This window comes from Myotis daubentonii, chromosome 11 (assembly GCF_963259705.1).
Source record: "Myotis daubentonii chromosome 11, mMyoDau2.1, whole genome shotgun sequence".
Taxonomy (NCBI): Eukaryota; Metazoa; Chordata; class Mammalia; order Chiroptera; family Vespertilionidae; genus Myotis; species Myotis daubentonii.
Genome location: NC_081850.1, coordinates 77329933 through 77352426, shown reverse-complemented (window position 1 = coordinate 77352426; position 22494 = coordinate 77329933). Strand labels below are relative to the sequence as shown.

The 22494-nt window shown below is 57.5% G+C and overlaps 1 protein-coding gene across 1 annotated transcript; it reads right to left on the bottom strand.

The window, feature by feature from the left end:
• Positions 1-500: 500 nt before the first annotated feature.
• Positions 501-20452, bottom strand: MIGA2 (mitoguardin 2). The gene is made up of 16 exons (XM_059658270.1): positions 20351-20452; positions 17998-18236; positions 17043-17253; positions 16198-16310; positions 15127-15244; positions 14657-14793; positions 9439-9556; positions 8207-8307; positions 7540-7655; positions 6739-6811; positions 6469-6555; positions 5311-5409; positions 4920-5054; positions 4173-4226; positions 2795-2911; positions 501-2478 (listed from the first exon to the last, which is right to left on the bottom strand). Exons 2-16 carry the CDS (start codon positions 18091-18093, stop codon positions 2275-2277), a joined length of 1779 nt encoding a protein of 592 aa, XP_059514253.1. The 5' UTR covers positions 18094-18236; positions 20351-20452; the 3' UTR covers positions 501-2274.
• Between the last annotated feature and the right edge of the window lie 2042 nt (positions 20453-22494).

Here is a 22494-nt window from a genome sequence, read left to right as displayed (position 1 = left end):
GAAGCTATTTTGTTTTTAAAATACCCTTCACATAAACCTTGCAATGCCCAACTGCCCATGAAAACACCTGAATATCTCGCAGGCCCAGATCTGCTCTGCTCCCACCTGTCCCAGCCCCTCACCCCGGCTCGCACCAGCACAGGCTTAGTGACTGAGCCTGACCCTACACTGCTGGCCTCATCCAACACCTGCGTCTTGCAGATGAGATGCGGACAGAAGCCTCACCTAGATGCTGCCTGAGCTGATCCACACCCAGGCCGCCCACCCACACCTGTGCCCCCGAGCATTTCACTGGCCCCTCCCCCGCTCAGGGGCCTCCCTGCCTAGGGCCATGTGGACCCTGCCAGGCTAAGTGGACTCACAGCCCCTACCAGGCTGTCCTTGACCCTTGCCCTCCTGAAACCTCCATTACTGCACCCCAAAGAGGGGGTCCCCAGCTGTGGTCCGAGAAGTAGCTGGCCACAGATATGTACCCAGCAGCATGGCAACTTGGAGGGAAATCCTTTAGATCATTTATTTGACTCGAAGTCAGTGCACAGAGCTCTACCACACAGAAGTTAGAAGCTGCAACAGATCAGGTGCCGGGGCAGAGCATGGGTGTGTAAACAAAGACAAAATAAAAATGCCACTTGTGTGTGATTCGGGAGCAAATCAGTAGGCGGGGCCAGGCCCAAGATTACATTCACAGCGCAGGGTAAGTGTAAATGAACGGAATGTTGGGATGGAGGAGGCCACCCGGTCCTTCCCTCCCAGGAGGCTGCAGGTGGGTTTGGAGCCGGAACCGGGTTAGTGCACAGCCCTCCTCCAGGCGGGAAGCATGGGAAGGTGGGGAGGGGGATGCAGAGGGGCGGGATTCCAGGAGGAAAGTAGGCTCATATCTCCCTTGCCCATCTCCCCTCTCTCCCCACCCAAATGGGCAAGATCGCCCCACCCCTGGGGCCCCTCTGCCATTCAGGGAGAGGGACCCGGCCTGAGGAGCCAGCCCCCAAATCCAGGGAATGGAGACCTGGGAGAAGCGTGTTTCTCTCACAGGCCTCCCAACCTGGACGGGGCAGAACCTCAAAATAAAGTGTTAAGGCAATAAATAAAACCCCCAGCTCAGGTGAGACGCCCTAAGTGAGTCTGCAGGGCGGACAGACCCTGCGAGGGACAGATGGGGTGGGACAAGTGCGGCTGCCTCCATCCATCAGCAGGACCAGCGGGAGGCGGGCCCTGCGCGGACTCCAGAGCATGTGTGCATCCAAGTGCAGGGCCGTTTCCTGTCCTAGTGAGGGCTGGGGGGCTGGGCCAGCCGTCCACCTTCTGACCGCCCCCAGCGTGGTCCCTGGGCCCCTCACTCCCGGGGCCACCAGCGATGCAGCACGGGTGATAGGCCTGAGAGGACTCCCGGTCCGAGCTCCAGCTCAGCACCTAGCACCACCCGGAGAGTTCCGGGCTCACAGAGGGAGGTGGGTGGGCGGCAGGACCAGCCCCGCCTGTCTCTGGTGGTGGCAGAAGCGGGAGGAGGTGACGGGCTCTGGCAGGGAGGGTGATGTCAGAGGACAATGTCCTGTGTGGTGCCCAGTCCCTACCCAGATGTGAGCACAAGGAGAGTCCCTCCTGCGTCCCCCCTCCTGCCGGCCCACGCCTGCTGCCACCATGGTGCTCACAGCCCCTCGGAGGCCCCACCCTCACTCTCTGAGTTGCAGGCTCTCTCGGGTGGTGGTGGGGGTCGTCGGGACTGGCCAGCCATGGGCCTGGATTCTGAGACCTCTCAGCCCAGGTTCCCTCCAGCTCAGGAATAGATGACCTTCACCCAGAGCCCTGCCATCCCCACCTTTCACCTCCACCCTCCCAGCCCCTCGTCAGCAGCCTAGGGTGCTGGGAGCTTTTGGGGTCCCACACCCAGGGCACCCCAGCTCTGCCTGCCCCAATTCTCTTCACAACACCTTCCTCTCTCTCTCTCACTACCTTCTTCTCCCTCAGGCCCCACTGGCCACTGGTCCAGCCTCCGCTTCTCCAGGGACCACTGAGGGCAGTCAGACGGCCCCGAGGGGCTCCCTCCCTCTCCATGGAAGTTTACCCCCAGGCCTTGGGGATTCCCAGATGATTGGGGGTGGGGCAAGGTCAGGGGCAACCGCCCTTGGCTACCACGGCCTGGGCTCTGAGCTGCTGATGGCACAGATGCCCGGCCCTTGCTTGTCAACCCAAAGGAGGGAGGAGGCACCTGTCTCTGCCATCACCCACGTGGACGAGGCCCAGCAGCCACCCCTCCCCAGCCTGCGCCCGCCACAGCTACAGCTCCTCCGGGGGACCGTTCTCTCGGGGCAGCACGCCGTTCAGGCCAACACTGCTGGCCACCGGTGCCCCCAGGTAGCCGAGCAGGATCTCGCTGCGGCGCCGGGACAGCTGCAAGATGTCATCTGCCAGCGCCGGCACCGAGGTGTAGCGCACGTTGTCCAGGTCAAACATGTCCCTCAGGTACTGCACGATCTGGTGCTGGGGGTACAGGGCTGTCATGAGACCTGGGCCCAAGCCCCTGCTCACCCCTGATGGCCTCCAGACCCCCCAAAGCCCTCCCCTTGACCTCTGGGACCCCGACCGAGTCTTGTCCTCGGGTTCTGGTCCCAGGGCTTCCTCAGACCCGCTGGGCCAGGCTCCCAGTGGAAGGGGCAGCATGCTCTCTGGGTGCCCACTGGCTTTCTTGAGGAGCGGCCCAGCCCGCTCTGCACTCCTGGAACCCTCCAGGGCTCCAATCCCAGGGGCCAAGACAGGCAGGCCCAGGCAGGAGCAGTGGCCTCAGCACTCTGCTCACCTTGAAGAAAGCACAGACTTCGGCGAGCTGGGGCTTGGGTCCAAGGAAGCCAAAGGCCAAGACGGGGCTAACATGCTCCGATACGGAGTAGAAATGAGAGATGAAGCCGTCAGGCACCTGTGGGGGGAGCAAGATTGAGCCTGGGACCCTGGCGTCATCTTGAGATCTGGGTCTTTGAGGGAGGCCTGGCTCGTTCACATCCTTGCTGGGTGACCCTGGGCAAGTGACTAAGGAAGGCCCTGTTTTCACCTGTGCAGAATGGGGGTGACCTCGGGGCTACTGTGAGGGCTGCATAAGGAGGGGCCTGCGGTCAGCACAAGAAGTGCCCAGTCTGTACTGGCAGCAGCTGGTATCAGCTGGGCAGCAGAGCCTGGCTGGCGAAGAGGAACAATGGATTGCAGCCCCGATAGTGCAGCCAGCCGCCGCCTGGGAGTGCAGATAACAGCAGCCCAATGGCGGAGTGGCCGCTCTGCCTGCCCTTGGGGCATCCTGCCCCCACCCAGGCGCCTCCTCGTGAGACAGCTGCCATGCCTTGCCTGTGCCCTTCCTCCCCCAAGGGTGCCCCCTCCCCTCTTCTGATGCCTTCAGCATTTCCCGATGCCCTATTCTGCTGGGCCCTGCAGGGTGAGATGAAGGTGCTCCTGGTCAAGGGAGAGGTGCCAGTAGGACAGGTGGCCAGTGCTATGACAGAGGCCAAAAGGTGCAGCCAGGCCTGGGGGCTCGGCAAGGCCTCCCTGTACCAGCCCCATTCTTCTCACACCCTACCCCAGTGACGGCGAACCTATGACACGCGTCAGAGGTGACACGCGAACTCATTTTTTTGGTTGATTTTTCTTTGTTAAATGGCATTTAAATATATAAAATAAATATCAAAAATATAAATCTTGCCCTAACCGGTTTGGCTCAGTAGATAGAGCATCGGCCTGTGGACTGAAAGGTCCCAGGTTCGATTCCGGTCAAGGGCATGTACCTTGGTTGCAGGCACATCCCCAGTTTGGGGTGTGCAGGAAGCAGCTGATCGATGTTTCTAACTCTCTTTCCCTTCCTCTGTAAAAAATCAATAAAATATATTTTAAAAAAAATATATATATATATATGTGTATATATATATATATATATATATATATATATATATATATATATAAATCTTTGTTTTACTATGGTTGCAAATATAAAAAAATTTCTATATGTGACACGGCACCAGAGTTAAGTTAGGGTTTTTCAAAATGCTGACACGCCGAGCTCAAAAGGTTCGCCATCACTGCCCTACCCTGTCCTGCCACCACCAGGGGCCGGCACACCCCAATTGGAGGGTCAGCTGAGTGCCACACTCAGAGCCCCCCGCAGCACTCGCCCAGGGCCCCCTCAGGTCACTCACCATCAGCAGCCTCCTCTTGGCTTTGAGGACTGACCAGCAAGCAGTGGCCAGGGCCTAAACCAGAGACAGGACAATGGGAGCTGAGTAACAGGCCAGGGGGCAGCCCTTGCCCATCCCCCATCCCAGACCCCCACGCAGGAAGACAGGGCCTGGTGCCTGAGCTCTGCTGCTTCCTCCCCTCAGTTAGGTATCAGATACACCTAAGTCTGATCGTGCCCCTATCGCTTAGCCCTGTGGGGCCCTGGGCTAGCCACTGAACATCTCTGGGCCTCAGTTTCCTGATCTGCAGCATGGCCATCAGCCAGCACCCCATCTCACTCAGTGGTGTGGGACCCACGGTGACCGCCTGGACACTGCCTGTGAAGACCACCCAGCCCTCTCCATCCCCGGCCACCGTCACGGCTTCCTGCGTGGCCCTGCGGAGCCCGAAGCTCGGTGCTCTCCTGCAGTAGTTCCTCTCCTTTCCCCACTTAACTCGATTGAACAGGAGGCGTTAGGATCGAAAGCATGGGCGCCAGCACAGAGTGAGCACTTAAGTGAAAGCACAGCGCGGGAGGAAAAGGCGCAGGACGCTAGCTTTGCAGTGTTGCCAGGACAGCAGCGGGTCCCTGGGACACTTCTTCAGGGCAGAGGAGAGGGGAGCCTGCCCAGGGGGGTGACAGCTGTCTGATGGGTGGAGGGAATCGGGGTCCAGGCCATCGTGTAGGGTCACGCGAGTGTGTGCTGGGAGAGCGGGCGGCCACCCACCGTCTCCTTGAAGCTGTCGGACAGCCAGCGGTTCCTCAGGACGGCGAGCACGGAGGACGGGGGGTTCTCCAGGTCCTCGAAGGCGTCCATGAGGATGAAGTCCAGCACGATGTCATAGAAGCTCATGCACACCACCTGGGAGGCAGGCAGCGTGAGGGAGGTCCAGACGGGGCAAGGGCAGGTGTGGGCCTCATGGGCGAGCAGACCCCTCCCTGCTCTACAATGGGGTGCAGCTGGGGCCATCCCCCTCACGGCCTGGCCGAGGACAGAGCAGACACTGGGGGCTCGTAGCACTGAGGGAGCCATCTCAGACCCTCGGAATCAAGGCGGAGCTCGGCACAGGTACCCCGCCCTGCTCAGGGCCTCCGGTACGTAGCACAAGTAAACTCACCCCCCGGCCCTCCAGCTCCAGCCGTGTGGTCGCCCAGGTCTCCGGCCGCAGAGCATAGTTCAGCATCTCCTCGTAGCTCTCCAGGAAGCCTTTGGGGCTCTGGGGAGAAGCAGGCTGTTCGGGTCATCCAGCTGGAGTAGACCCCCAGGGACGGGCTGGCCCATAGATGGGGACATGCCAAGGCAGGGCCAGGGCCGAGAAAAGGAGGCAAGAAGGTCCCCCTGCCCACCTCGATGTGCCTCTGCAGAAAACAGGGCGTTTGCAGGACAGACCCAACACCAGCGCCCAGCAACGTCTGACCAGCACATTCCTGAGCACCCACTGCCGCCCAGGAGATGCCGCCTGCCGCAGCAGGAGCTCACTTTGGAAGGATGGGTGAGGTCATGAGGTTGAGTCAGGCAGCCCAAGATCCAAATCTCTCTGACCTTGAGCCTCACTGGTGAAATGGCAGAAGCTACAGCACCAACTCGTGGGGCCTTTTCTGGGGGGAGTCGATGAGCCACGCACGTGACACAATCAGCCCCGTGCCCGGGCCTCAGCAGTCAATGGTGTGTGAGACCGCTGCCGCCGGCACCACGGCTGCCAGCACTCGGGACAGATGCTTCACTCGCCGGGACCACGAGTTTAGCTGCGGCACAGCCTGCAGGTGTGGATGCGCATACGGACACGGAAAGCTGGTATGTGCCAGGTACTGATCTAATATAGACCAACTCATCTAATTCCTATGGTTCTATGAGGGACATTCTGGTATTATTCCCACTTCACAGTTAAGAAAACTGAGGTTTTGTGAGATCAATGACATGCCCAAGAGCCAGGCAGGATGGAGCTGACACAGAACAGCATGGACAGGTTGATGCCATTTATACAGAGCCATGTGCAGAGGAGGCACTGGACCAATGTTCACTAAGATGTGAACTGGGTGGGGTTGGAGCACACTGAGTAATGAGAGAACAAGGCAACCTACAAGCAGGATGTGGAGCGATGCAGGAGGCAGCTGATCAATGGTTCTCTCATCACTGATGTTTCCATCTCTCTCTCCCTCTCTGAAATCAATTAAAAATAAGTGTCATAGTTAAAATAAATAAATAAATTTAAAAAACAGAAAAAAACAAGGTGAGTGGGGAAGAAAACCTGAAAGGAAGCCCCCCCCACCAGTACCTTCTCAGCCTTGGTCATCAGGCCTGTCACCATCTGCCGGCCAACCTCCCCGAAGAAGAGCTGGTGATTCTGGTCCTCCAGGAGGCCCTGAGGAAGGGGCGGGGTGAGCTGCCCAGCTGGCGGTCCCCCGCAGCCATGAGGAGGGCAGTAGCTGTGTTAAGCAAGTGACCCAGGCACACAGAGGGGCCGTGTGGGAGCAGGCCCAGCAGGAGGCCTGCCTGACTGCCCCGTCCCGACGGCACCTCCGCAGGTGCCGGCATCACAACCCACCTCGAACGCCTGCCGCACACAATGCAGCTTGGCCAGAAAGTCATGGTCACTGTAGCAGCCCAGCAGCTCTGTCCTGAGGGGAAGCACAATCAGTCAGGCAACCTGGGCCTCGGTGTGGTTCTAAGTGGAGCTCTAGGTGGCCTGCCTTGGCTTGACAGCGTGACCTTGGGCAGGTGTCTGCCCCCTCTAGGCCTCAGTCTCCCCAAACCAAAGGAAGAGGCTGACTGGATGCTCTCTGAGGACGTCAGCCTCAATAACCCTGGCAGGTCTGGTCACTGGGGGTCGGGCTGACTGGCCTCCTTTAGGCCCTAATTAGCAAAGGACAGAAATGGCCAACTGCTCCCAGGTGGCAGGACGCCAGGCAGGGGGCTGCTGCCCACCTGGGTCCGCCTACCCTTTATCCCAATCACCAGGACTCCAACTCCAGCTTTTAACCATTTCTGTCAGTGAACTTGAAACATAACTTAAATGTGGAGTCAGGACCAAAAGCCAAGTTCTGAGAAAAACTCATGTAAAATGAGTAAGATACCTACAGTCCCACAAAAAGGGACACAGGGCTGAGGACACAGGGCTGTGTTTCTGTGGCTGGACCCCTCCAAGAACTTAGGTCAAGCACGGTACTTGGGACCATCCTAGGCCCTCCTTGATGGGGCAGGAGCCGTTGCCAGCCCATCGTGGCCCTCAGTGAGCCTGGCCCAGCTGAGTCCTCACCAAAGACCGCTGGCTTCTCGGGCCTCCTCCAAGGGGGACAGGGCCTGCCCAGCCGCCCCCTGCTCCTGGCCTCCTGCCCCCCATGCTCACCTGAGGGTCCGGCAGAGCACCTTCCCCTCCTTCACCAGCTGTAGCGCCTCCTCGTAGGCGGCAGCGGGCCTGGAGAGTGGGATTGGGTAATCTTCGACCTGCAGGGACTCAAAGAGCTGGGGAGGGTGCAGAGGAAGAGGACCGTCACGTCACAGCCTGTGTCAACAGCGGCCCAGAGGGTGAGGGCCCATGCCCAGGGGACACCCTAGGGGTGACCTCTCAGAGGAGATGTCAGAAGGAGGCAGAAGCCCGGGTTCAAGCCCAGCTCTGGCCCTCAGTGTCCCCATCTCCAGGGGTTCTTCCCCAAGGGACCGTACACTGGGCCTGAGCCCATGTCCTCCACCCAGGCCAGGACAGCTGGCCTGACACACGGCCATGGCAGCAGACTAATGCCAAGCAATGGGCATGCGGCACAGAGAAGGGAGAGGTCAGCGTGGGCTGGAGCCAGTGGGCAGAGACCCTGCCCTCACCCCTAAGACTTGGAACCCTGGCTTCTCAGGCCTCCCCATCCCCAGCCACTGCACAAGTCCCCGGGGAGCAGCCGTGGTGACTGCCAAATTCTGCTCCCGGAGGAGGAAATGGCTGTACTTTCCCATGACCGTGCTCACCCAGGGTTGCACCGGCCTCCCTCTACCCATCCTCTGTGTCCACCCACCTCCCCACTCACCTCGGTAGCAGAGAAGAAGGAATCGTCCGAGATCAGGCTGTCCTCATCGTCCGCCCGCAGAAGCAGCGAGCCCTCGGACAGGGGCAGCATGAGGGTCCGCTCTGGGGAGAGCAGGAAGGAAGGGCTGAGCTGAGACTCCGGGGAGCACAGAGAGGGACGCGCGGCTTCAGAGCCTGGAACACCTGACTCTGGGCGGATGAGGCTGACGCGCACAAAGTCCTATTTACTGAGCACTTGCACGTAAAGACCCGGGCTCAGTGCTCAAATGAATGGCCTCCTTCCGTCCTAAGACACCCGTGGAGGTGGGCACAGTTAGGTGTGGAACGAGGCTGCTGAAGGAACCTGCCCACAGCCACACAGCCGGACCCCGAGACCTGGTGGCCCCGAGCTCTTCAGGGGAAGTCGCGTCCCCCTCCGACAGGCTGACACTCAGCCACTGACAGATAGCAGAGGGCTGAGGGAGTCCGCGGGCCACCTACTCGGTGCTGCCATCATCACCTGCCTAAAGGCCGAGAGGGTCTGGACCTCCAAAAGCGCCAGGAAAGGCTTGTGAAACAAATTCTCGGGGCCCATAACCCTCAAAGCCCCCCCGCCTCCTCTGCCACATGGGAGGCCGAGGACACAGGACCCCGCGACAGGCAAAGCCGCTCAGGGAGAGGTGTGGGCCTATGTCACCCCTAATAGAGAGGGGAGGCAGCTGGACACTCAGGAGTCCACTGTCGCCCCCACCACCCCTGCGCCCGGGGCTGACAGCACACAGGAGAGCCCGGGGTCCTCAGGTTCACTGCACGGCTCTGGCACCGGCAGCCACTGGATATTAACTGTTGGCCGCATAACTTCGCTCCCTCAGTGATGTCACGGCCTCTACCCCAGTGGGGCAGGGTAACAGCAAGACTTGTGCTCTTGGACCTGTGGTCTGCTCTGGGCTAATCTGGTGAGCCGTCCCCTCCATCCACCCAGTGTCCCAGGAAAAGGCGCAAACCAAAGGCCTAGAATAGCCAGGGGATGGGGCCAGGGGCTCTCAGGGCCTCATGCCAGCTCTGCTTCTGCCACGGATCGAGGAACGCCTCTGCCCCCCCAGCAGCCTCAGTTTACCTATCTGTGCAATAGATTGGAGGAAGTCTGAGGGCCCTGGGGATTCTGGTTTGCCTGATGCACTGAGGGGATCGCACCCCAGTTCTCTCACTGCCTCCCCGCCCCACCCACCGCAGCCTGTGAGGGGCCCAGCTCACCCAGGTCCAGGAGCAGGCTGTCGGAGGGGAAGGTGGACCCAAACTCCTCCTGCAGGTGGTAGGCCCGGTGTAGCAGGGACTCCAGCTTCTCCGCAAACTCCCTTCGCTGTGACTCTGGCTGTGGTTAAAACAGCAACTGTCAACCCAGGCCTCCACGCTCCCATGCCAACAGCCCCTTCCCTCACCAACAACGGGTGGCCCCGCCTCAGGGGAGAGGAGTGGGCTCTGGAACCCACAGGGAGAACGCAGATCCAGACCTGAGCTGCCCAACCCAGAGCCACGAGCCACATGTGGCCAGAGAGCCCCCAAAATGGCCAGTCCCAAGTATAAATACACTGCGTTTCAAAGACTCAGTACCAAGCAAATAAATAAATGCTCTTGGTGACTGTCCATCACACGGTGAAATGGTAACATTTGGGACATACTAGCTCATGTAAAATATATTGTTAAAGTTCATTCATCCGTTTCCCTTTTACTTTTGAACGTGGTCTCTAGCAACTTTTAAACAAGGTAAGTGGCTTCCTACTGGCAGCGCTGCTGCAGGCCCAAGCGGACCTGGATTCACCAGTTCCAAACTGTGATCTGGAGCAAAAAAAGTCTCATTCTGGGCCTCAGTCTCCTCGGTTTCCCCATCTGTAAACCGAGATAAGAGCGCCTGCCACCTAGGGTCCCAGGGAAAGCGTGACCGAGGAGGTAAGGTCTGCACAGCACTGACCCGCCGTGACAACCAGTCAGCGTTAGCGGTCACAATACTATTGTGCCTGTTGTTATCGCTGGACTAAGAGCAGTCAGAGCCCAGAAAGAGCTGTGTGATTGGGAAGCCACTGTACCCGACACGCAGCAGCCTGCGGCCTCAGTGACCGCCTCGCTGCCCTCAGCCTCCAGGCCAGGGCACAGGGGAGCAGGGGGCACTGCTCCTTTAACCCCAGGCTCATCTGGTCCGAGGGGCCAGGCACGGGCAGACCCAAATCTGTTTCCACAGAGGCTGCCAGATCCTGCACTTGCACGTAACCAAACCCCGGGGAGGAGACAGGGGCCGACCCGGGCCTGAGGCCACTGGGGAGAAAGAGCTGGAAGAGCTCAGAGGGTACAGTCATGGTGGAAATGGCTGCCTTTCACTGAGCACCTGCCCTGGACCTGCCCCCTCACAATTCATCCTCCTGGTGTCCCTCAAGGCAGCTATTATTATGGCCCCATTTCACAGAGAAAACTCAAGGAGGTTAAGTGGCCCCGCCCACCACCTCGAGCCTGGAAGAGCTGGGATTCGACCCCAGGTCATGGGACCCCAGGCCCACCGGACACTTGGCTCAGTTCTCCCATAGGGCAAGGCCCTGCTCCCTGTGGCCTGCAGACACTTGTAGCTTTGGCTGAGCTCTGCCAGCTCTGTCTCTGTGAAGTGATCTTGGTTAGGAAACGGTTTCTTAGCCCTGACACCAAAAGCACCAATGACAAAAGAAAAAATAAAGATATTGAATTTCATCAAAATTAAAAACTTCTGGCCCAGCTGATGTGGCTCATTGATCCATGCACCAGGAGGGCACTGGTTTGATTCCCACTCAGGGCACATGCTGGGTTGTGGGTTCGATCCCCAGTGTGGGGGGACATGCAGGAGGCAGCCGATCAGTGTTGATTCTCTCCCATCGATCTCTCTCTCTCTCCCTTCCTCTCTCTAAAATCAATTAAATAAATAAATAAGTGAAAAGACAACCCAACAAATGGGAGAAGATATTTGCAAATCATATCTGTGATAACGGGCTGGTATTTAGATTATCTAAAGAACTCCTGCCGAACTGGTTTGGCTCAGTGGATAGAGCGTCGGCCTGCGGACTCAAGGGTCCCAGGTTGGATTCCAGTCAAGGGCATGTACGTTGGTTGTGGGCACATCCCCAGTAGGGGGTGTGCAGGAGGCAGCTGATAGATCTCTCTCATCGATGTTTCTGACTTTCTATCCCTCTCCCTTCTTCTCTGTAAAAAATCAATAAAATATATTTAAAAAAAAAAAAAAAAAGAACTCTTACAACTCGTGAATAAAAAGACAAGTAACCGATATGAAAGTAAATCAAAGGATCCGAATAGAGATTTCTTCAAATAAGATATACAAACAGCCAATAAGCACAAGAAAAGATGCTCAACATCATTAACTATCAGGGAAATGCAAACCAAAGGAACAACGAGACACCACTGCACACCCACTAAGGCGGCCGGGATGGAAAGGTCAGGGGCTAACAGCTCGGTGGAGGATGTGGGGAGTCAGAGCCTCGCACACTGCTGGCGGGGAACTGAAACGGCACAGCTGCTGTGGAAACAGCCTGGCAGCTCCTCCAAATGTTAGACAGACTGACCACAGCACCCAGCCTTCCACCTGAGTACTCAGCCACGAGCACTGAGAAGACAGGTCCACTCAAAGACTATACGCAATATCCACAGCAGTATCGTTCATAAAGGCCACAAAGTGGAAACAACACAAATGTCAACCAAATGGTGAACAGATAAGCAGAGTGTGGAGTATCCACACACAGAATATTCAGCCGTGAACAGAAACAAAGCAGTGATCCATGCTACAAGGATGAACCGTGAAAACACTGTTAGATGAAAGGAGCAAGTCACAAAAGGCCACATATGATTAATTCCATTTGAAGAAACATCCAAAATAGGCAAATCTACAGAGACAGAAAGCAGATTAGTGGTTGCCTAGGGATGGGGGCGGGCCAGAGGCATAGGAGGGGAGGTGTGACTGCTAAGAATATGGGATTTCTTTTTGGGGTGATGACAATGTTCTAAAATTGTGATTGTGTGATATATTCATACAACTCTGTGAATATACTAAAAGCCATTGAACCTACAATTTAAATTGGTGAATTTTATGGTATAAGAATTATGTTTCAAGAAACTTGTTAAAAAGTGTTTAACATAGAAAAATACCCAGAAGGACACCAAGTGGTTCTGTCTGAATGAAGGGTTCTGGGCATCAGTAACAGCGATGACAAAGATCATTTATTGAGCACCTACTATGCGCCAGGATCGCATGGGTGGCACTGGTGTCCCACTGCGGGCACCAGCACTCAGGGAGGGCACGGGCCTTTGTCCAAGATCAGAGCCCGAGCTCTTTTATTTTCCCACTCTTTTTTATTTCTGTAGTTTTCACTATTTTGTAGGAATATTGCATTGTTTTCACAATTAGAAGAACAATGAAAGTTCTATAACGTTACGATGTAACATTAGCAATAAGTACAATTTTGGACATTAAGCTCCTCCCTCCGCCTCCCTGCCCTCACACCCCTCGGTCTGCCCACTCGCAGAGGTGACCCGAAGCAGCTTGCGCCACAGGCATTTCCCAACCTTTGTGTCCACAACCAGGTGGTCATGCCTGTGTGACAGGCCTGAGAGAATGCCCCCAGCGGGGGTGGAGGGCCCAGACACCAAGTTGTTACAGGCTGTGCCAGACATGTCCCGTCCTCATCCTGTTGCTACAAACTCTGATTGCCAGACTCCCGGCCAACAGAGGCACAAGTGGAGGAAAGAAGGGGGTGGGGAGGAAGGCAAGGAAACTCTTCCCTCCTCCTGCCTCCCTGCCCACCCTACCCAAGTGGGGGAAACCCCTGTGCTAGCTCTGGGCACACCCCTCCAGCACTGGGACAAGTCAGCTCCTCCCTCACCTGTGCAACCAATCCCCTGCATTAACCGCCTCCTGTTTCAACAACTGAAGTCGTTCCTATTTCCTGGCTAACACCCTACTGACTCGACAGATAGGTCAGACTGCTCCCCAAAGAGACGCCCCACCCCGTGTGACCTCGCTCCAGCAGAGCACAGGAGCTTATAAAGGCCTGTTTTTAATACAGAAAAGTATAAAGAATAAAACAGCCCTAACCAGTTTGGCTCAGTGGATAGAGTGTCAGCCTGTGGAATGAAAGGTCCCAGGTTCGATTCTGGTCAAAAGCACATGCCCACGTTAAGGGCTCGATCCCCAGTAGGGGGTGTGCAGGAGGCAGCCGATCAATGATTCTCTGATCATTGATGTTTCTATCTCTTTCTCCCTCTCCCTTTCTCTCTGAAATCAATAAAAATATATTTTAAAAAATAAAAGAATAAAACAGAAATGGCCCACAACCTCACCGTGTATACAAATCCCGCCCATAGGCATGTGCTCAGCATGAGAAAAGTCCAACAGTAAAGGAAGGTACTGAAAAGTACAGGGAAGTACAATAAAAGCCTCTCCACCTTTCCCTGCAGACCCTCCCTCATAGATCACTGCTAGCAATTTCCCGTGTTGTGTACCTGTCACAGGAAAGGAAAACTGCACACATGTATCAGCAGCTACCAGGAGGCGCACAGATGCACGGATGTAGCTTTTAAAAATGCACACCTGGGTCATTGTATACACATTCTACAGCTTGCTTTTTTCACTTGATATCTCGTGGAGATAGCAGCCTATCAGCCCACATAACTTTCCTTGGCCTTTTTTTAGGTTTGGGGTTTTTTTAAAATATATTTTTATTGATTTCAGAGAGGAAGGGAAAAGGAGAGCGAGATAGACACATCAATGATGACAGAGAATCACTGATCAGCTGTCTCCTGCACGTTCCCTACCTGGGATCAAGCCCAAAACCGGGGCATGTGCCCTGACCGGGAATCGAACCATGACCTCCGGATTCATAGGTCAATCAATGCTCAGCCACTGAGCCCCACTGGTCAGCTATCCCTCGGCCTTTTAACAGCTGCATAGTATCGCAGACCCTACTGAATTAGAGAGTTTCCAGTTTTTCAACTATGACAAAATAATGCTTCAGTGAACATCCATCCTAGGACATATATTTGGTGTGCTCTTCACAAAAATGTTTTATTTTAGCTTCTTCACTGTATTTCTCTTTCCTGATATTGAAATGAAAGTTCACGGTAGAAAAGTGAGACAATGCCCCCCCAAAAAGCACAAAGACAAAGGCCATGTGACCCACTCAACTATGAACAGAGGCTCTTCCCCCCCAGTCCTGCAGGAACGCGTGGCCGGGACCAGGGTGTGAGCATCATGTGGTTTACTGCACAATTACCAAGTGCCAGGCGTGTGCGCGGCACATTATTGGTTGGACTGACAACCTGATCAAGGGGAACACTCCATCCAAGGGATGAGTGTCTGGTTGGCAGGAGGCGGGGCTGCTAGGCTGCCTCCCAAAGTCTGGCTGCCCACCAACCTCTCCATGGTCAGCGGGTGGGGACCACCTACCTCAGAAAGGACTTCGGAAGCAGCCTCAGGGTTCCGGAGGCCGTCCCCTGGTGTGGGGGTGCTGCCGCTGTCTCCCCTCTGTCCCACGCTCAGCGCCTGCTCCCATTTTTGCAGAGCCTCCTCGAATAACTCCATGCCTGAGCACCGGCCCGAGAGAAGGGAGAGTCAGGCCCCAGCAGAGGGAGAGCAGCCGGGCCCTGCACAGTGTCACTCAAGAGGGCCCCGAAGGACAAGAACGAGCAGGGCCGTGTGGGTCCTGATCACGTTTTGAAAGATGGTCAGTTGATAGGCCTTCACTCAGATCAGATCTGTTCCTGGACACTGTCCCCTGCCCAGAAGTGGCGGGAAACCAGGAGTGAAGGTTTGGGGGCCAGGAGGGGAAAGTGGGTTGCAAAGCAGGGCCTGGCCTGGGCCGTTCCCCACTGTCCTGCCCCACCCGGGGGAGCTCGAGGCCACCTCCTGGCCTGTACCTTGCATGTAGAGGCTCTCGGCATTGCCATCGCTGGCAGTCACAGACTCCTCCATCCCTCTGGCATCCCATGGTCCCGAGCACGCAGCCGTGGGGCTGGACGCGTTCACCGCCACCATCTGGGCGCCAAGCAGCGCAAAGGCCCAAGGGCAAGGGGTGAGGCCTTCCCAGACCCTCTACAGGACCCCGGCCGCCCCCAGTGCCTGACCGTGTGCCACACACACTCTCTCCAGATGCCATCCCTGGAGCCAGCCCCTGATTGCAGAGGCCAAGCCCTCAGCACAACCTGGTCCACCAACTCCAAGCACTGATGACACCTCACAGAAACTGCCGGGGTGGGAGGAAATATCGAGGCCAACACCCAGCCCGGGACTCAGCAGCCTCCTACAAAACCCGCCCTGGGCCCTTTCCCTGCTCTGGGGCTCCGCTACCAGTCAGACAAGGAAGACTGGGGGAGCACCCAGCACATACGGGCCAGCCAGGGCCCACCTACTCCCACGCCTCTCTCCCACACGAGCAGCCACCTCCCATGACGGGCTTTGGGTTCCTCCAGGACAAGAGCTATCTCTTGCTCACCCCTTGGTCCCCAGGGCAGGCCCAGTTCTGCACTGGGCTCAGTCCTGACTGAATGAATTAATAACTAGATGAGTGAATGAGCCAAAGTCATTCCCCAAGTGAAAATAATCTCTCTTTGTCTTATTTATTTCTGTATCCTCAGCACCAAGAAGAGTCCCTGGCACAAAGCAGATGTTCACTCAATGTCTAATGAATGAATGAATGAACTTTCATAGATAAGTATCTTCCCCAAGAGGCCATCAGCTTGTCTTCTGCACCTATCCATGTTTTCCCCCCTGATGCCTGGCACTCAGTGAGTGATCAACAACCATCTCTAAAAGCCTGCATGCATGCATGAATGAATGAATGAATGAATGACTAAATGAAATCTCTACTCCCATCTCCCTACCAGTCCACAGCCCCCTGAGGGAAGAGACTAAACCTGACTCAGTAGCTGCGGACTGAGCCTGGGGCTGTGGCAGGCACCCTGCACCCTCCCGTCCTCCCCGGTCCTCACCGAGGCCAAGCTGTGGGAGGAGCCCGAGCGCTTGCTGGGCTCAATGGAGGAGATGCCACTCAGGGTGTCGTTGCTCTTGCTACTGGGACTCTGTACCCTCCGGCTGGAGTAGCCTGTGGGAACAAGAAAGAAGGGGTCACGCAGGCTCCAATCAGCCTTTGGACAGGTCGTTCCCCACCCCAGACCACCTCCCCTCTCATCTGGAGTCTATCCTGACCTTCTAAGTCAGGGTGATGGCAGAGCACCCGGGCCGTGCACTTGGCAGAAGAGTGCTGGGCCCATGCCACCCGCTACTGTATCCCTGTTACCAGCAGCGCCTGAGGCCCGCTACTTCCCCGCCTCCTTCCTGGCCCAGTGCTGCTGGGCGAGTGGCTGGTTTGCAATTCTCCTTCCAAAAAGGATTCAAGGTAACAACTTTTGAAGATACACCAAGGATAGAGGTTGGTGCCTAAGCGGCTCCCGGTTTCCCAGGGGCCAATGCAAAACAGAAACCCAGCGACTCAGCATTTCTCAGGCCTGTTCTACACAAATCTAGAAACTCCTTTTTTCCACTGTAAAGATAAAACTTTCCTTCTGCAGTGATAATTACAATGAAAATTCACTTTCACACAAGGACCCAGGTTTTCCCAGAGTCCCCAGATAACGAGAACAACCGCTACCTCCGGGACACGGGTCAGGCCCCGCCACATCCTCACCTGCCTCGGGAAAGGAGGTTCTGCTGTCAACCCGCCTCCCAGGTGAGAGGAGCTTGTAGACAGGAAGCCACTAGCCCGGGATCCCACAGTTCACTGGGGCCCAGCTGGGACCTGACTCAGGTCAGGCCCTTCCCCCCACCTCACACCTACCTTTCTTTACCGATGGGGTCTTCTTGGCCATGAGGATGGGGAGGGGCACCGTGCCCAGATGTTCGCCTCCCATCTCAGGGCCGACCTGCTTCTTCTTCCGCCTTCGCCTCTTCAGCTGGTGGGCGGCCAGGGCCAAGGCCACGGTCCCCAGGGCTGTGGCAAACAGGACCTTCCGCAGGCCTGGTGTCAGCCGCAGCTGCGAGAATGCAGACTGCAGGACAAGAGGGAGACAGCTGTCACAGCTCCCCTGGGGAGCTGCTCCGGGGAGCACAAAGGAACAGGGAACGTGCCAGGCCCTGGGGATATGTGTGGACCAGGGGCCATGGGGAGACAGCCACCTCAAGAGAGGGGACCTGGCAGCCGCTCTGAACTCTGAAATGTGGACCACAGAGGTGTAAAGAGCGGGCTGGGGATGGCAAAATGATGATGCCAGCTGATGCCAAGGTCAACCTGGGGTCCAGCAGGTCATGGCTGACAGCTGCGTCAGGCACTGCACTAGGACTTACCCGAGTTTCCTGTCTGAATGCCTGTCCTCCAGGGGAGGAATCTGAGGCTCACACTGGTTGTTAAGACCCATGCTCAAGGTGACAGAGACAGAAATGGAACCCAGGTCTGCCAGCTCCACTCCTCAATGACTTCACTCCACCCACTGCCCCATCTGCATCCCTACTCCACCCTCACTCTGCCGGCTGGACTGGGAGCCCCTCCAGTGGTGCTGCATCCCACGGGGCAGAGCTTCAGAGAGTGTCCAGAGGCCTGGTCAGCACAGACATGTGAGGTGGGCAGGTAAAGGCCAGGCCAGGGGCCCTAGACTCCTAACCCCGTCCTTCCTGCTCTGCTCAAACAGGAGACGCTGGGCGCCTGAACAGCACACTGAGGGCCCGGCTTTCCTGACACTCAGTGTTTCAGGGACCAGAGTGGTGAGAGGGCAGGACCACGGCCACCCACTCTTTACCTGTCCAAACGTCGTGTACAGGAACACAGGGATCTCGGCCACCGTCATGGCCAGGGCCTGGATCATGGACATGCCCTCAGTCCTCCGGAACGCCATGGCAGGACCAACACGCCAGGCCAGAGCCCTTGGGTGGAGTGTTTCCAAGGAAAACGCCTTCAACTGGTTGCTGGCTGAGTCCCAGGAGCCATCCACCGCCCGGAAAGACGGGAATGTGCACACCAGAGGGTCCCTCCACGGAGCTGAGAGACAGACCACCAGGTCAGACGCAGGACACGTGCACAGGAGCGCAGAGAAATGCACACAAGAGTGCCCCTAACCATGCCAACTTCCAACGAGGAAACTGAGGCCCCCGGAGGCTGCCAGGAGGCCCACGTTACACACAGCTGGTGTGAGGCAGCGGCAGAACTTGGACCAGGGTCTCTCGGACGTCAGGCTGTGCTGAACTGGACGTGGAGCAGGAAGTGGCAAGCCCCAGAAGACAACGGACTACAAGGGCAGCTTTCCCCTGGGGTCTTCGGAGACCCTCCCAGGGTACCCCACCGCCCATTCCAAGGCAGCGAGTCAGTGGCTTAGCCACGGAGAGCCCAGTCCCCGAGACCCTGCAGGGTGTTCCTCACACACACCCCCGAGGCCCAGGATGCCTTCGAGGTCTCCTGGGAGCTCAAGCAGAAGGAACGTGCAGGCCAGCACAGACCCTGTCTCCTTGGGACGGGGGCCAAGGTCACTGGTCCAGCACGAGAGACAGCTTCTCCCCAGCGAGTGGGCAGGGAGGACAGCGCGGTCAGCCTCGCTCTGGGGCCGGGCTGCATGTGAGGGGGCTGCCGGGACACGAACTGGGGCTGAGGGAGCCCTCCTGCCCGGAGGCTGCAAATCCAGCGACGTGGCTGCCGGCGGTCAGGGCCGGGGCTCTAGCATCAGCCGCCTCTCTCACCCGCTCCAGCGGCTATTCCCAAGCACGGACGACAGGTGGGGCTCGGACAGGCTCTCCACGGAGGGCTTGGGGTCTCGTCCCTCACAGAACTCTCCCGACCCCTGTGCACAATGGGGAAACCGAGGCTCCGAGAAGTGAGCGGCCTGCTGAAGTCCCCGAGTCAATGGCCAACCAGGGATGTGACCTCAGCTCTGGGGGGTCCCAAGGCTACGGCGTCTCCCCCGAGCCCGAGCCGCCTGCTACAACTTCCACTCTCCACGCCGCACCCGAAGGGCTGCTGGGCCCCCGGAAAGAAGCCCACGTGCAGTAATAAGGCTGAGCCTGGCCCCACTCCCGGGAGGGAGTCCAGGCTGAGAGGCCTGGCGTGTGTCTGTGGGGAAGTCCGGAGCAGCCCCTGGGCCTGCCTCACGCCCAGGACGGATCCAGAGCCAGCCCGGCCGTGCTCTCTCTGGCCCCCGGCCCCACCCAGGGAGAAGCCTCCATGACGACAAGCCCATGGCCATGCCCCCACCTGGGCAGTCACCTGCTGACCCCATCCTCCCCACAGCGCTTACAACACCCTCCGCCTGATGCCCACACTTCCCACCCCCTCGCCCTGGACCAGTGGTTCTCAACCTCCTGGCCCTTTAAATACAGTTCCTCATGTTGTGACCCAACCATAACATTATTTTCGTTGCTACTGCATCACTGTCATGTTGCTACTGTTATGAATCGTCATGTAAATATCTGATCTGCAGGATGGTCTTAGGCGACCCCGTGAAAGGGTCGTTCGACCGCCAAAGGGGTCGCGACCCACAGGTTGAGAACCGCTGCCCTGGACGCTCCCCTGAATGGCTCTGGCCTTCGCAGTCTCCCCTTCGGCCTTGACCTCAGCAGCGACCCTGACCCAGGCGCTCCCGCGAACCACCCTCGGCCCCGTCTCACTCACTCAGTTCATTCCACCCATTGCACGACCGGGCAGGGCACTGGGCCCACCACGCTGACCTCAGCAACATCCCGTCCCGTCTTCAGAATCTGCTCGTCCCGTCCCGACTCCTACCCTCCCAGAGCACCGTCGGCCCCGCCCCTCTCGCCCGAACCTCGGGGTATCTGAGGGGCCGGCAGGTGCCCACAGTCGCCGCCTCGGCCGGCGCCCCGCTCCTTCCATCCCGGGGACTTTCCCAGCCCCGCTCCGGCCCCCACCACGTTCCAGGCCCGAGCATCGCCTCCCTGACCGGGCACCTTCCGTTCCACCTCTCGCGCCGCCCACGGTCAGGGACCTGCTCCTTCCAACCCGGGCCCTTCTAGTCCGGCTGAGCAGGGACACCTGCGCCCCTACCCAGGGCCCCGCGCCGGCCCGGCTCCCGCCTGCTGCAAGCCTCCGTCCCGGGCCCTGCCGCGCGGCCCGACCGCCCGGCGGGCTCAGCCCGGGCCGCCACTCACCCGGGATCCCATAGCTGCGAAAGGGCAGCGTCTCCTTCCCCGGCGGCCGCGCAACCAACCTCTCAGCTGCCGGGGGGCGTGGCCTTACGCAGGGCCAAGGCCGCTCTTTGGCCAATGAGCGTCTCTGAACCATTCCGCGCCGCTCGGGCTTCTGGTCCAAGGGGTGTGTCTCCCTCTGCTCCGCCCTCTAAGTGCGGTTGAGGCACGAAAGTGATCTTTTCTATCCTTTGATTGGCCAGAGGGCTTAGATTGACACGGAGACTGGTTGAGTGAGGCGGGGCAGCTCTTAAAGGGACTAAGGAAAAGCAATCGGGTGTGCAAGGGGCTTCAGGGAAGGAAGCTGTGAGCCCACGTGTTTGGCTCCGGTAATTGTGCCTTGTAATAAACACTGGGTTTGGAATCCGTTCTACCACTTCAGCTCTCTGGAGTTATTCAGTTTACCCCTCTGTAAAAACGAGGATGCAATTCCTGCCTCACAGGGCTTTAGGGGGGCTTGGAAGAAAACAGTGTGAAGAGCTGGGTACAGCTAAGCTTTGGGTTTTTTTTTTTTTAATATATATTTTATTGATTTTTTTACAGAGAGGAAGGGGGAGGAATAGGGAGTTAGAAACATCAGTGAGAGAGAAACATCGATCAGCTGCCTCCTGCACACCCCCTACTGGGGATGTGCCTGCAACCAAGGTACATGCCCTTGGCCGGAATTGAACCCGGGACCCTTGAGTCCGCAGCCAAACTGGCTTGGGCAACTAAGTTTTTTTTTTGAAATGATTTTCTGGACCTAGATGGTTTGGCTTAGTGGATAGAGCATCGGCCTGCAGACTGAAGGGTCATAATAGGTTCGATTCCAGTCAAGGGCACATGCCCGGGTTGTGGGCTCGATCCCCGGTGGGGGGACGTGCAGGAGGCAGTCGATCAGTGATTCTCTCTCATCATTGATGTTTCTATCTCTCCCTTCCTCTCTGAAATCAATACAAATATATATTTTTTTACAAAATGATTTTCTGGTCCTGACCGGAATCAAACCCGGGACCCTTCAGTCTGCAGGCCAACGCTCTATCCACTGAACCAAACAGGCCAGGGCCATAGACTGCTTTTTAATTTTAAAACGTTTTAATTTCAGACCACCCTTTGTGGTAACTGTAGGCCTCTGAGTTTGCAAGGTCGCCTCGCAGGCCTTCCCAGAGCCTGTCAGGTTAGCGTGTGGCCCCTTTTTGTCCACCTGGGGAAGCCTGGGGATATCTGGGCTTGGATGCGGAGGTGAGAGGCTTCCAAAAGAAAGGGACCGCCAAGGGCAGGCCGAGAGAATAAGCAGGAATTAGCTGCACAGAGAGAAGGGGAAGGAGTTCCAGAAACAGCCTGGGCTGTGACACAGAGGCAAGAGAGAACCTGGCATCTTTTTTCTTTTTAATATGTTTTTTATTGATCTTAGGGGTGGGGAAGAGAGAGAGAGAACAAACAAACATTGATGGGAGGGAGAAACTGGATTGGTTTCCTTCCCCATACGCAAGTACGCACCCTGACCTGGGGCCGTACTGAAACCTGGGCACCGACCCCGACCCAGAATTGAACCGGCTGCATCTTGGTGTGATCTTTGGGTGCACGGGGCGACACTCAACCAATTGAGCCATACCAGCCAGGGCAGAGCACCTGGCATCTTTGAGTCAAGGGGGCAGAGAGTGGCAGCCGATGAACCAAGGAAGAGGGAGCCAGAGCAGGGGAGCGCGGGCTCCACCGCTGGACTGCCTGGGTTCTGGGCTCAAATCCTCCCCTTCTTCCCCTGTGACGTTGGACGAGTCACGTACCTTCTCTAAACCTCAGCTTTCTCACAGATCGGCTGGGGTAGGTGATGGGAAAGAAACACGCCAGGCGTGCAGGGGACAGAATCAGGGCGGGGAGGGCCCCAGTGCAGGCACGGAGCTCTCCACTGGGTTAAAAGATGAAGCCTAGAATTTGTAGGGCAAGGAGAGGCGGAGCCAGGTGAGAGGGGTGTACCAGCCGCCATCCCCGGCCCGGCCGGGGCTGGGAGGAGCTAAGCTCCGGGTCAGCACGTGTCGGTTCTCCCCTCCCGCTCCCCCTCCTTCCTGGAACCCCTCCGCACAGCCTCCCCCAACTTTAGGGACCTGGAGAGCAGGTGGGTGGGGGAG